The 14,051-nt window shown below is 31.7% G+C and overlaps 2 protein-coding genes across 3 annotated transcripts in view; one reads left to right on the top strand and one right to left on the bottom strand.

Moving 5' to 3' along the window:
* LOC114331049 (uncharacterized) overlaps positions 1 to 14,051 on the bottom strand; it is a 527,814-nt gene that overhangs the window by 128,287 nt on the left and 385,476 nt on the right. Inside the window, exon 19 of the mRNA XM_050659330.1 lies at positions 12,830 to 13,013. Within this exon, the coding sequence (XP_050515287.1) occupies positions 12,830 to 13,013 (184 nt within the window). The remainder of the gene's footprint in view (positions 1 to 12,829; positions 13,014 to 14,051) is intronic.
* Positions 1 to 14,051, top strand: part of LOC114331039 (RWD domain-containing protein 2A) — a 515,824-nt gene that overhangs the window by 138,546 nt on the left and 363,227 nt on the right. The window lies entirely within an intron of this gene.

The raw sequence follows: 14,051 nt of genomic DNA, 5'->3' as shown, positions 1-14,051 counted from the left end.
TGCATCCAAGTTTCTGGAGATGATCATGAATTTGGTCTTTTTGGTATTAATCTTGAATCCCATTCGCTTACTGTATTCTCCGATTATAGTGACAAGTTGTTGAAGATCGACTCTGTTGATACAAATTAAGACACCATCATCAGCATGTCGTATGGTATTGATCAATACTCCATTCACTTTGATTCCCATCTCTGCATCTTCCAAAGGCTCTTGATATTTGGATTCCGAATAATTGTTAAATAAAAGAGGAGAAAGCACACATCCCTGTCGAATACCCCTTCTAAATGTATGGGTTTGGATATAGAATTGTCTATTTTTAATTGTGCCGTTTGTACTCCAGGTAAATAAGGTTTTTGTCGGGACACTTGAGCAGCCAGGTTGCAAATGGGTTTTTTGGGTACTATATACCTAATACATTATACATACAAAAATGCCCGTCACAGTTCGGACGAGAATTTTAGTTATTAACAAATAAGTGTCAAAAATGGCAGTTTTTTCGTTTAAATCGCTACAGGTAAAAATAGGATAATTAAATATCTTATTTATAGTATTCTTCTTTTAGTATATGAGCCAATGTTTAAAACGGCAGTTTTTTAATTTTGGTCCGATAATTTGTTGCTTCGAAAATTGCAAAATAGAACTAAAATTTCGAAAATAAAAAATTTGTTATAACTTTCGCGAAAGTGACCTTACGACTTTTATATTTCACAAAAAGTTGAGTCAAAGAGTCCATATACTGCTCAAAAAATTATAAGACAATTTGTCAATTAGTTTAAATTTTATTCAATTTGTTTATCCCAAAGAGCTTTTTTCTGTAATGTTATTGTTCAGAAAATAATAATTATATAGAAATTCTGTGAAAGCCACATGAAAGAACAATAGTCTTGTTTTCAAATTATTGAAGAAAATCATTAAAAAGTAATTTTTGTCACTACGAAAACATTTTACTAAAGTAGAGTCATGTTTGGCTTGAAAACAATTTGAATAGCTTTGTTAATATTGACTGTAGAGTAAATTTACCTTGGAATTTCAAAAGCTGGTATTTTTACACAAATTTTCAAATAAAAAACTTTTCGCCTATGTTAATTACGGTCAAAGTTAGCCACTTTTATTATTTAATTTACAGTTACTTCAATATACATAAAATTATCCTGTAACAGTGTTAGTTACCATACTACTCCGAAACGGCTTGGTCGATTTTTATGAAATTTTACAAGTGTATCCTATGGGACTAAGAATAGGTTTTAATCTATTTTTCATACCCATAAGTTATAAGGGGGGTTGCCCCCCTGACATTTTTTTAAATTTTTTTGGACAAAATTGTCTATCTTAATTTTATATGATGCAGCATTAAAAAATACATACAACTCTTAATTTACACTTTTCTATCACCAACCCTATTTGTTAATACCCATCTATATATTTACATCTATAAAATTCTCCTGTCACAGTGTTAGTTGTCATACTCCTCCGAGACCGCTTGACCGATTTTTATGAAATTATATACGTATATTCGGTAGATCTTCGAATCGGTCGTAATCCATTTTTCATATCCCTGAGTGAAAAGGGGAACTCTCCCTAACATTTTGAAATGTTAGGTGGGGGTTTACGTACATAACGTACTCTACAAGACTACGAGTACATACAATTTAAAAAAATTATGATCAAAATCCATCAACAAGCTCTGGAAATATTAATCGCAGCATATGTTTGAAGAATCAGTTTAATCTTTTTAGTGCACGGATTTTAATAATTTATGTCCACCGACCACAAATCGATTTCGTTATAACGTTATTTTTAAAGCTTTATTAACCACTCTGTTGAAGTTTAAAGTTTACTCAAACTTTTACACATAAACTATATACCTTCAACTTCGGAATGGCGCTAGTTGGGTTGCTTAATTGTTATAAACAAAGTAGCTGTCAATTAAATAAAAAAAGTGGCTAACTTTGACTGTAATTAACCTAGGCAAAAACTGTTTTTTTGAAAATTCGTATAAAAATACCAGCTTTCCAAATCCCAAAGTAATTTTAATCTGCAGTCAATATTAACAAAGTTATTTAAATTGTTTATGAACTAAAAATGACCCTACTTTAGTAAAATGTTTTCGGAATGGTAAAAATGACTTTTTGATGATTTTTTCAAAATACTTTGAAATCATGACTTTTCTTCTTTCATGTGGTTTTCACAGAATTGCTATTACATTACTATTTTCTGAACAATAATATTGCGAAAAAAAAGCTCATTGGGAAAAACAAATTAAATAAAATTTAAACTAATTGACGTATCGTCTTAAAATTTTTTGTGCATTATATGGACTGTTTGTCTCAACTTTTCGTGCAATATGAAAGTCTTAAGGCCATTTTCACAAAAGTTACAGCAATTTTTTTATTTTCGAAATTTTAGTCTTATTTTGCAATTTCTGAAGCAACAAATGATCGAACCGAAATTCAAATTGTGCCATTTTAAACCTTGGCTTACCTACTAAAAGAATAACAGTATAAATAAGATATTTAATTACCCTATTTTTACCCGTAGCGATTTAAATGAAAAAACTGCCAGTTTTGACACTTATTTGTTAATAACTAAATTTCTCGTCCGAACTGTGACGGGCATTTTTGTATGTATAATGTATTAGGTATATAGTACCCAAAAAACCCATTTGCAACCTGGCTGCTCAAGTGTCCCGAACATGGTATATTTTTGCCTTATTTTCCTGGAGTATTGATACCAGTACAAGTTTTCAATGCATCTTATGTTTTTTTGGTCTGTATCAAGTTTTTTAGTATCTGCATTAACTTGTGGTGTTGGACACGATCAAACGCTTTTTCGTAATCTAAAAAGCATAGGAACACGTCCTTCCTCTGATCGTAACAATTTTAGACCAGCACCTATGTTGCTACTATTGCTTCTCTTGTTTCTAAACCTTGCCTCTACCCGAACTGAGGATCACTGATGTCCCATTTACATTTTTTGTATAATCTTTGATGTAGTATTTTTAAGAATATCTTTAAAGTCTGACTCATTAGGCTAATGGATCTGTGATCCTCACATCTTTCGGATGACTCGGAACATACATATTTTGACAAAACAGTATACAACGCAATATTTTACGTTTTAAAAGTGTAAACATTGTGGAAAAGCACAGTAATTATCATTCAAACATACCACACAACTTTTACTCCACTACATACTACTGGCACACAGTTGTCGGATAACTTTTAGGGGCAACAACGAAAATAATGGCCGACTGTCAGATCCGCTGACAAGTGTAATTTTTTAGAACGGAAAGTTCCATCGCACGCGGTAATGAATTTGTCATGTAGGATATTTGGATACCGATTAAACGGAGTTAAAACATGAATAAACTGGAACAAAACTCTACATTACAATACGAGGGCTCGGTTTCGACCGGTGTATTGATTTTGTACACTGGCAATCAAAATTGTTAAATTGGAAGTTAAAAGTCGAGATTGTTCTCAAGCAGATTCTTTGTGATATCTGATAGACGAAGGAATAAAGCACTAAAATCGGCCTTAGCTCGGAAATAAAAAGGACAAGACGGATCTTAATAATTCTTTTTGCATTCGATTCGTGAATGCGCCAGGAAACTTTGTGATCCCTAGCTATTAGATAATATCCCAAACAGCACAAGTACATCCCTGGGACGTACCCGGGATGTACCACTAGGACATTCGTACGTCCTGCGGACGTACGTTTCAGGTCCTGGGAAATCCTCGGTACGTACCGAGGACGTCCGATGTTACAAAATCATCCGTGCCCAGGACGTCCGACCGAACTCTCCTGGGGACGTCCGACTAAAACCTCCTTGGGACGGTCGTCCAAAACCTCCTTGGAACCTCCGACCAAACCTTTTTAGGGCATTATGTAAAATGTTTTCAGAAATTTTAAACATGGCGTTTAATTAATTACTATTAAACAATGTTGAAAAGTCTAAAATTATTTTATATAAATTTACTCATAATTTTTAAAGATGAAATCTGCATTTAAAATGAAAAAACACATACCTATTACCTATATATCAAACAATTTTTTATTAAAATTTAACAAACAATAAGCCGTCTTTTTATGTTCCTTCTCCTCCAAATTTTGATAATTTTTTTACCTACAATCGTAGATAAAAGAATATACGTAAGTTGCTACCTTATATAAAAACACTTATGCCATAATTAAAATCGGGTGTTTGCTGAAGTATTGTATCTAGCTGTACAAATTGTTCCTCTGTTTGCATTAGAAAGTTAATCTTTTGTAGAATGTAGAATGAATAGAAAATAACATGTCCTTCTATAACGGTTAATCTAATTCCTATCCTATGATTGGCCAGGCAGGGTTCTAGCTTGACATAATATGACACCATTGCCGTATCCTTAATTTTTTCACAAACATAACCACGTCACATAAAGTTACATTTAAAAATCGCTGCTTCAATAGTTTTGAAGCACCAAAAAAATAAAGTTTGGAAAAGTAAATAATACAATATCAGTGTAAATACTGAATAGAAAAAACTCAAAAGAGGCATTTTAAATCAAAGTTCATTAAAATTGTTACAAAAGAAGATAAATAAAGATCAACTGTATAAATGTTTTTAAATCAAAAGATGATTTAAATTCTTTTTATTAATTATTACTATTAAGACATTAATTGAAATTTAAATTATTCAGTAGATTATATTCAAAGTTAACCAACACTTTTATAAAAAGGAAGATCAACTGATAAATGAAGATAAACTGTATAAATTTTGTTTAGATTATAAATCTATCTCTACTTATATATTAATCTTACTATTCTTGTATATTATACCATTGATTGGAATTATACAAGAATCAAACAATTAAAGTATGGCAACACTGCAAATGCCAAATAACTGAAGGTTATTAGATCCATTCCTGAACTGGTCTGGATTCGTAATTCCTATGGACGTCTGTAATCATACTTCCTGGGGACGTCCGATTAAGGTCCCATTACATTCTGACTTAGCGGGACCTGAAACAAACGTTCTGGGGACGTCCGTAATCGTACTTCCTGAGGACGTCTGGATTTGTAATTCCTGGGAACGTCCGATTGAGGTCCTCGTACATTCGGACTTAATTGGGACCTGAAACGGACGTCCTCGGGATGTCATGTGCTATCTGGGATTGAAAAACTGCTTACAAAAAATGCATTTTAAAAGTGCATCTCAAACAGACATTAAAAAAAATTCAGAACTCGTCAATTATCGGCGGAAATTAGTTCAATTTATTCTTCGAGGGTTTTTGGGGTCGCTGAAAACGAATATGATGTCGTAAGTGATATCCGGAGTACCTGGTGCCCAGGGTACCTACTGTTTACCTCGTCTTCTGGGGGTTTCGGCAAATTCTTTAAAAAATTAGTCAAAAATCAATATGCGGGGGTTTTTGGGTCGCTGACGACGAATATGACATCAGAAGTGATCTACGGAGAACCTGGTACCCAGGGTACCTACTGTTTACCTCGTCTTCTGGAGTTTTGGGCAAATTCATTAAAAAATTAATAAAAATTCATTACTCGGGGGGTTTTTCGGGTCTCTGACGACGAATATGACATAGGAAGTGATCTCCGATGTACCTGGTGACCAGGGTACTCACTGTTTACCTCGTTTTCTGTCAAGTTTTCGGCAAATTCATTAAATTGGTCAAAAATCATTAGTTACGAGATAAACAGTAAGTACCCTGGGCACCAGGTACTCCGGAAATCACTTCCGATGTCATATTCGCCGTCAGCGACCAGAAAAACCCCTGAGTAATGATTCTCGACTAATTTTTTAATGAAGTTGCCGAAAACTCCAGAAGACGAGGTAAACAGTAGGAATGAAAGCGAAATGTGATTGCATTTTGTAGAATCCTTTTCGCTTTCTATATTCGTCGTCTCTGTGCCTTGTAATTTGTGGAAGGCAGAGATTTAGGATGTTAACAGAAAGTGGTTCTAATAAGGAAGGTTTCAGATTTAAATTAGTGTCTATTATTATATTTAATAATTCATTCTGTATCCGGGTCTTTGCTATTTTATTTGCGATACTAGTTTCAAAATAAAAAGAGACCTAGTATAAAAATTAATTCGTGAATAATTTCATGCATGTGCAATCATCTGTTGGAACAACTGTATATAGCTTTTGACAGAATTTAGCTGAACTGTGGAACAGTGTAATTCCCACAACTTACAAAATACAGCATGACTTTATAGAATGATATGCCATGATATCCCAGTTTGTATCGGCCAGTGTATTTACTGTGGTCAGGATATATGCCTAGTGAAAACATGCATTTTGGTGTCGTATGTTAGAGTAATATGTGTTGTTATCACGCGTGAATACTCATATGATTGGGGTATTTCAAGAAGGAATAATATACCCAAATGAACTATTGGTTTCATAATACATGTACATAGATTTGGTATCGGTGGCGTATACAGTGATGAGCATGCTAATAACCGGCAAAATAGCGCAAAAGATGGAAAACATATTAAGTTGTGAGATAAAAAGAAATAAAACTAGTTGAGTTGTTAAATTTAGCGATAGTAACATATAAATTGACATTATATTGATTGTTTCCCACCTTTAGACGTATCAGAGGAGTATGTCAAGTAAAACTGTCACTGTGACAGTGGCATTTTTCAAATTCGTCCGATACGTCTAAAGGTGGGAAACAATCAATATAATAATGTCAATCTATAAGTTACTATCGCTAACGTTAACACCTCCACTAAGTTCATCTCTTTTTATCTCACAACTTAATATATTTTCCATCTTTTGCGTTATTTTGCCGGTTATTAGTGCGCTCATCACTGCAGATTAATTAACCGAATGTTAACATTATTACAACATCAAGTTCATCTCTGTTCTCTGCTGTTCTTATTAATTTTTTGTAAGTTCTGTCCAGGTTCTGGTGTTACCTAACTAACACAAACCCTTTTTGCGTTGTAAACAGTAACCTAGAGGCTACACAAAAAAATAGAAACGGTGTTAAATGTCGACCTCTACATAATAACCACAAATTATTCCATGACCAGATGCAGCAACCCAAAATGTCGGAAGGTTTTAGGAAGATGTCACGTCGAGTGACAGTGGATCTGTTTTCTTTAAATGGTATCTCAATTCGTGTATTCATATATATCATCGATAGACCTGGGGTCGTATTTTCGAATTCAATCTAATTGTTTCGTATACGAGTTAACTCAAATGAAAAATCTCGCATATGAATCTAAATGTGTATTTTTGAATGTCATTCGAAATGGTATATACGTATACGAGAAGCATTTGCACCGGCAACACTGCAAATTCGAACAACCAAAACTCAAATAATAAAAAAAAAGAAGAATAATTGACCGTTTTACTTAACCTATTTTATGGTGATTTTGTCATCTAAAACCATTCTAAAAAAATGTATAAAAATGTTCCATTTCTTTGCAACACGAAAATGCAGCAGCTGCATAATACTCTGGTTAAATCGGAGAGTGCAGGAAGAGTCTACACCGGTTTCGGAGGTTTTTTTCCTCCTCATCAGTAGTTCCATATCCTCTTCTCTCCGATTTCCCCATAGCCCGATCAAAGAACAATCTGACCTCAAAAAAAATAAAGGAAGGATGAAAATTTGGGAACAGGTAGTTAAAATTGTCTATCATTTTATAAAAAAAGTTTACAATTCTACACCCCCTAAATTTTACAACAATAGGGAAATAAGGGTTGGTTTTTCATTAAAAGTGCTGTATTTCGGAAAATAAGGCAATAATAACAAAAAATTTTATTTAAAAATCATCAAGGTACTTTTATCCTAACATTTTGACTAAAAACTTTATTTGCATCTTGATTCGTTTTTAACCTATAGCCCTTTTTAAAGTACTTAACAGGGGCGCTTATTTGAATTGCGCGCGCAACAAAAATGTCACATTTTAAAATTAACTAACTTTTTTTTACATATTAAACATATTAAAATGTACGAAAAAACACAATACCTTTAGAAAAATATCAATTTTACCGTGAATATATTTTCATTGTGAATTACAAATTATTTAATTTAGAAAAATATGTTTTAAAATATACTAATACAAGTTTTTAGAGCAACACATAATTTTTGTCACAAAAATTTACATAGTCATTTAAATTAAAATTCCTTTTAGATTTACGTTTTACGATGGCTAATTAACATTTGGATTTAAAATTGCACAACGTTACTTTAAAGGATAAAAATTTGTATGGCGATAAATAATGGATGTTTTTTTGATTTTTATTTTAAGTCAATTTTCAAGATTTCAATCAATAATATCTTTGTTGAAAATTCATAAAAAAACTTTAAAAATATGCTTGTAGGTACTTGAAAATGTACTCTTTCGAAAGCGGTATATATTTTTCTTAAGTATAGAATACTTTTTAAATAAGACTCACTTATTATAAACAACTACAAAAAAATGTCATGTTTTAATAAAATCGATGCCATTCTTTTCTGAAAGCCTTTTTTTAAATGAAAATATGGAAACATATTAAAAAAGGCTTGAATAACATATTACATATATATGCAACAGGCTTATTGCAAAGATAAAAATATATGGGGCACGTAAACACAGGTGAAAAAGTTGGTTAAAAGAGAAAACGGCGCGCTTCCTAAACACAGTAGACGAACATAACCTAAAAAATTGGAGCAATGTTCACGCTGCAATGTTTTGTTATCGTTTTCGGCTGTCAAAGTTTTTGAATTTATAACTTATTATCAATAAAAGTGATCTGTTTGTTATTAAATAATTGTGTAAATATTTACAATGAGTGCGAACAGTGAAACAAATAATAATAATTCTTGTTTTATTTGTGAAAAACATTTAGAATGTGATAACGAAAAAATTGTAATTGTCAAACGTGGAATTGAAACATTAAAAAGTGTAAGTTTAGAAAGAAAAGATGATAATAGACACAAAATGCTTTTGGACTGTGATGAAATTAGAATGTAGACAAAAATATGTATTAAAAAAAAGGAGAACCGTTTTCATGCTGCATCGGAAGTTGTCAAACTGGTAATTGTACAAATCATAAAAAGGAAGACATTATAGTTTCTGATGACTAAGATGATAATAGTTTAGATGGTAGCTGCCAAGAGACCCAAAATTATGATTTTACAGTTGATTCTGTTATAAATGAAGTTGATTCAGACACAAATTTTACATCAGACGAAGATGAAAATGAACTTTGAATAATTTAGATTAATTAATTAAATGTAAACAGTGACGATCCAGTTCGATATACAATAAACGATTTTTCATTGCACCTTTTATCATTTTAGTACTTCATACTCATTTGATCCTTTATAACTTAGGAGGCAACATTAGCGCGCGAAAAAGCGTTCCAAGATTGCAACTTTAATTTTGAATATTATGTCGAGATATCTGGCACACATATTCGCAATATAGTAAAGAACTGTGGTACAGAGCGCAATTTAAGAAACATGTTAGTATGAAGAAATTACTCTAATATTGAATTAAATATAAAAAACGAGTCTGTGCCGCTTTAAGAAGAACAAAAAAAATACAGTTTCTTCAAATAAACTTTTTTATCCCATGTCTAGATTTTGTGTCACAATGGAATTACTAAAAAACGATTATCTATAACAAGAAATCGAACTTGACTGACATGGCAACATTTAGCGCGCCTATGAGTATAATAATTATTGTTATCACATTACTGTGCCTTTGTTTCTGATAGTATAGCGTATAGTGTCACTGACACTGTAGTACTGCCGACACACTGTTGCAGCACTATTGAAAGTTCTGAGAACTATCGAAAAAAAATATTGACGCGCTGATGTAGCCTCTTAATAGAGTACATTTATTTTTAATTAAGTTAATTTAATTTTTAAATGAACTTTAGAAAACCTAATAAATATTTAGTAAAAGAAATATTTTTTGAGAAATTTTGATAGATTTTTATTGTATAGGTTTATATTGAAACAATTAACTTAAAAATACAAGTATGTACCTTAAAATTATAGTTTTTCAAATTATTAACTTAATTCAAAAAGAAAATAATATAGAAAAATAAAACGGGATAATACCCGAAGGTTGGCTGTATACCATCTAGTTAAATAAAATTAACATGAAGTAAAACTCCCTAGTGTAGTTGGTATATTTAATAAAAATTCTAAAAATTTTTAAAAATCCAAACTGATTACGTTCAAAACGTTTTCGGACTTATCAGTCCATCATCAGTGAACTCTCTGTCCTTGCTAAATAGCCACAATGCCAAACACTGGTCAAGATGTATGTTCTAACTACATGGTGAAATCTGATCTACAATTTGGCTTACATTGGATGCCAACGGATTAGTACTAGGAACATGATGCTCTACTCCATTAATTAAGAGATTTTTTTATTATTAGGTCTACATTGAACTACGTTTAGTCTGTCTTAGATTGACAGACTAAACGTAGTTCAATGTAGACCTAATAATAAAAAAATCTCTTAGTTAATGGAGTAGAGCATCATGTTCCTAGTACTAATCCGTTGGCATCCAATGTAAGCCAAATTGTAGATCAGATTTCACCATGTAGTTAGAACATACATCTTGACCAGTGTTTGGCATTGTGGCTATTTAGCAAGGACAGAGAGTTCACTGATGATGGACTGATAAGTCCGAAAACGTTTTGAACGTAATCCGTTGGGATTTTTAAAAATTTTTAGAATTTTTATTAAATATACCAACTACACTAGGGAGTTTTACTTCATGTTAATTTTATTTAAAATAATATAGGATACGTGCACGAGCATGTAATTCGTTCAGGTAAGTACATACTTACAAGAAAAACCAAAGTTTTCAGTTCTTTTTCCAAAAATTCAAAAAAAAAATTCCAAAATTTTTCCACTGGCCGTAATTTTTTTTGAAAATTTTTGGAAAATCTTAACCTCAAGCCCTTAATAGATCTGTAAAGAGTGTGTTCACCAATTTTCAGATTAATTGATACCAAACTAACCGAATTAGACCGTTTTAAAAATTTTTGGTTTTCAACCCTTATTAAAAATAGGCTATATCTCATAAAATAATCGAGTTCTAAAAAAAATTTTAAGACCAATCTTTAAGGTTAAATCACTCTGATGACTATTTTATTTTTCACTGTTACATTTTTTTTTATTATTTCATTATTTTTAAAATACAGCACTTTTAATGAAAAACCAACCCTTATTTCCCTATTTTTTTTTTTAATGGAGACGGTTTAGAATTGTAAACTTTTTCTTATATAATAATAGACAATTTCAACTACCTACTCCCAAATTTTCATCCTTCCTTTAATTTTTTTGAGGTTTTTGTAAAGTTTTGTGTTCCTTGATCGGGCTACCAGGTACCTACCAAAGGAAAGGCCCAAAGCATTTGAATGGTTGATCCAATGGAGTCGTCTTATACGAAAAAATTCGTACACAAAGCCTTTGAAAATACAAGAAACTGGATTTCGAGTGAATTTGTTCTAATTTCGTATGCGAAATGTGCTCCAATGAATTCGAAAGTACCACTCACGCAATTTACGCAAAAAGCATGGCTTTACTGTGAAAATGATTCGGTGAGCAATTTATTTCACGCTTCAGACCAGTGAATTGGCCGCTTATATCCTGTGATATCATACCTCTAGATGTTTTCCTTTGGGGCTACCTAAAATCCAAAGTCACGTTCAACATTTGAAAGAAATTGTCTTTAAGAAGTAATTGTAAAGAATGGTTCTTTTGTATGACAATAAAGATTTTCAAATAAAATTCATTTTTTTTCATTGTTTTTTCTTTTTGAAAAAAGTACCTCTAAATTAATCACCTTTTAGTTAAATGGACGGGATTCTCCAGAAAGGAACCAAACCACAAATATGTATTTTTCTTATTAACAGTCTCATAGGTTGTAAAATACCTCGTAGATACTTGCGTAGAAAAGAACCAAGCCACATACGATATATACCGTCCTTTATGAGCGAAAGAACCAACCAACATTATCGTTGTAGCATGACAGTGTTCTGCAGAAAAGATCCATGTGGGTTGGTTCCTTTATGCAAATTCACTTAAGTTATATTTTGCAGAAGGGAACCAAGCTACAAAAATGGATTTTTTATAACAACTGTTTTCTTGAATTCACGGGACTTCCAGAACAAATGATTAAATCCCAGTAATTTCATATTACCATTTTCTTAGATTATACGCCTGATTATGTAACTCAATAATGGAAAATAAATGTTTTTTAACTTTTAATTCACTTAAGTTGTTTTGCAGAAGGGAACCAAGCCACAAAAGTAGATTTTTTTAAACAACTGTTTTCTTGAATTCACGGGACTTCCAGATTTTGAAATCGAACAAATTATTAAATCCCCGTAATTTCATATTAACATTTTTTTATATTATACGCCTGATTATGTAACTCAATAATGGAAAATAAATTATTGTTAACTGTGAATTCACTTAAGTTATTTTGCAGAAGGGAACCAAGCCACAAAAGTGGATTTTTTTTAAACAACTGTTTTCTTGAATCAAACAGTATGTGTGAAATCAAATCCAATGTATATATTCAAGATTTTAATGTTAAACCATGATTATTTTTATTAGAGAATTTTAAATTTTATCGTAAAGTTTTTGGCTAATATCTCAGTTTTAACAAAGTGTGGTTTGGATCCTTTCTGCAGAATCGCGCCCAAATACGTGACAAAATTTGCTAGATAGAAAAATATAGAAGAAGTAATAGAATACAGAATGGAATGAAAATGTAAACATATACAAACATAATGCAGTCAATCTAAAGTTAGAATGAAAAAGAAGACTTTTTAGTTAGAAATAAAGATGTACTTACCTGATTATGAATCAGTTCCTCGAAATCTTCGCCATTGACACGACCTTTCACTTTCAGTCCTTTGAAATAAACTTCCTTGTTTTTAGCGGGGGTGAAAATCTTTACTCCTGTGATGTTCTGATCTGTGTTCCTCATCATTATGGTGTGCCTATCTAACTGTTGACCATTGAAAGTACCTCTCAAACTAAAAGGAAAATGTACTTATCAGTCTTCTATAGAATATGGAGTTTTTATTAGGAGGTATTAGTATTTGATATATCGATGTGAATATCATCGACAACCAATAAATCTCCTTTAAACCTATAGTCTAAGAGCTAGAGGCGAGAAATCATCGTTATAAGTAATATGGAGTTTGGCATGTGAAATGTGTCTATTGTATGTTGATAATTATGACCCCTTTCAGGCTGACACCTCAGTGGATACAGGGAGTAGCAATAAGGGATGAAAGGGGAAGTTAACGCAGCCATTAAAGGTTTTCACTTCCAATTTTGTTAAACCTCCATCGATTTACATGAAAATTGGTGAGTAGTTAGAGCATACCTCAAGAAATAAAACTGATATGGTGACAACGTGCGCTTTTACCCTGGGAGTGGATGCCACCCCTTCTCGAGGGTGAAAACTATTTTATTAAAAATAACCCCACTAATCGATAGAGGGACAAATTTTAAGCAAAATTTGTTACTTCTAATTATTAAAATAAATCAATACTTTTTGAGTTATTAAAGATCAAAGATTTGAATTTTTCGTGAAATAAATGCATGATGTAAAGCGGTTTTTCGTAAATAATTCAAAAACTGTAAATTTTATCAAAATAGTTATGATCACCAAGATTGAAGATAATAAAAAATAACAGAGATTTCTTATTCGAAAACCTTTGAGAATTAATAAAAAGTAAGTTATAGGTGATGGAATGTTATTTTTTTTTTTTTTTGTTTTCGGCTAGTACCCAAATCTCAAGCTCAAATAACGGGAAAACGGTGCATTTTATAAAATATATTTACTGAACACTTGTCAAAGTACTAAGAAATATGTATCAAATGAACTCCCGGAAATGTTGATACCATTAAACATTATGCTACAAACATTTTTCAAAGTTTAGGCTCCAAAAATTTGGAGCTTAATTATTATATTATTTATATAAGTTTTTAAAATTGTTTTAAGACATTTATATAGAATATAGCAAAAATGTATTTGAATATTATGTCAAATGTGCCCATTATTG

Source organism: Diabrotica virgifera, chromosome 8 (genome assembly GCF_917563875.1).
Source record: "Diabrotica virgifera virgifera chromosome 8, PGI_DIABVI_V3a".
Taxonomy (NCBI): domain Eukaryota; kingdom Metazoa; phylum Arthropoda; class Insecta; order Coleoptera; family Chrysomelidae; genus Diabrotica; species Diabrotica virgifera.
The sequence above is the reverse complement of the archived record's forward strand: the minus strand, read 5'-3'. Positions and strand labels throughout refer to the sequence as shown.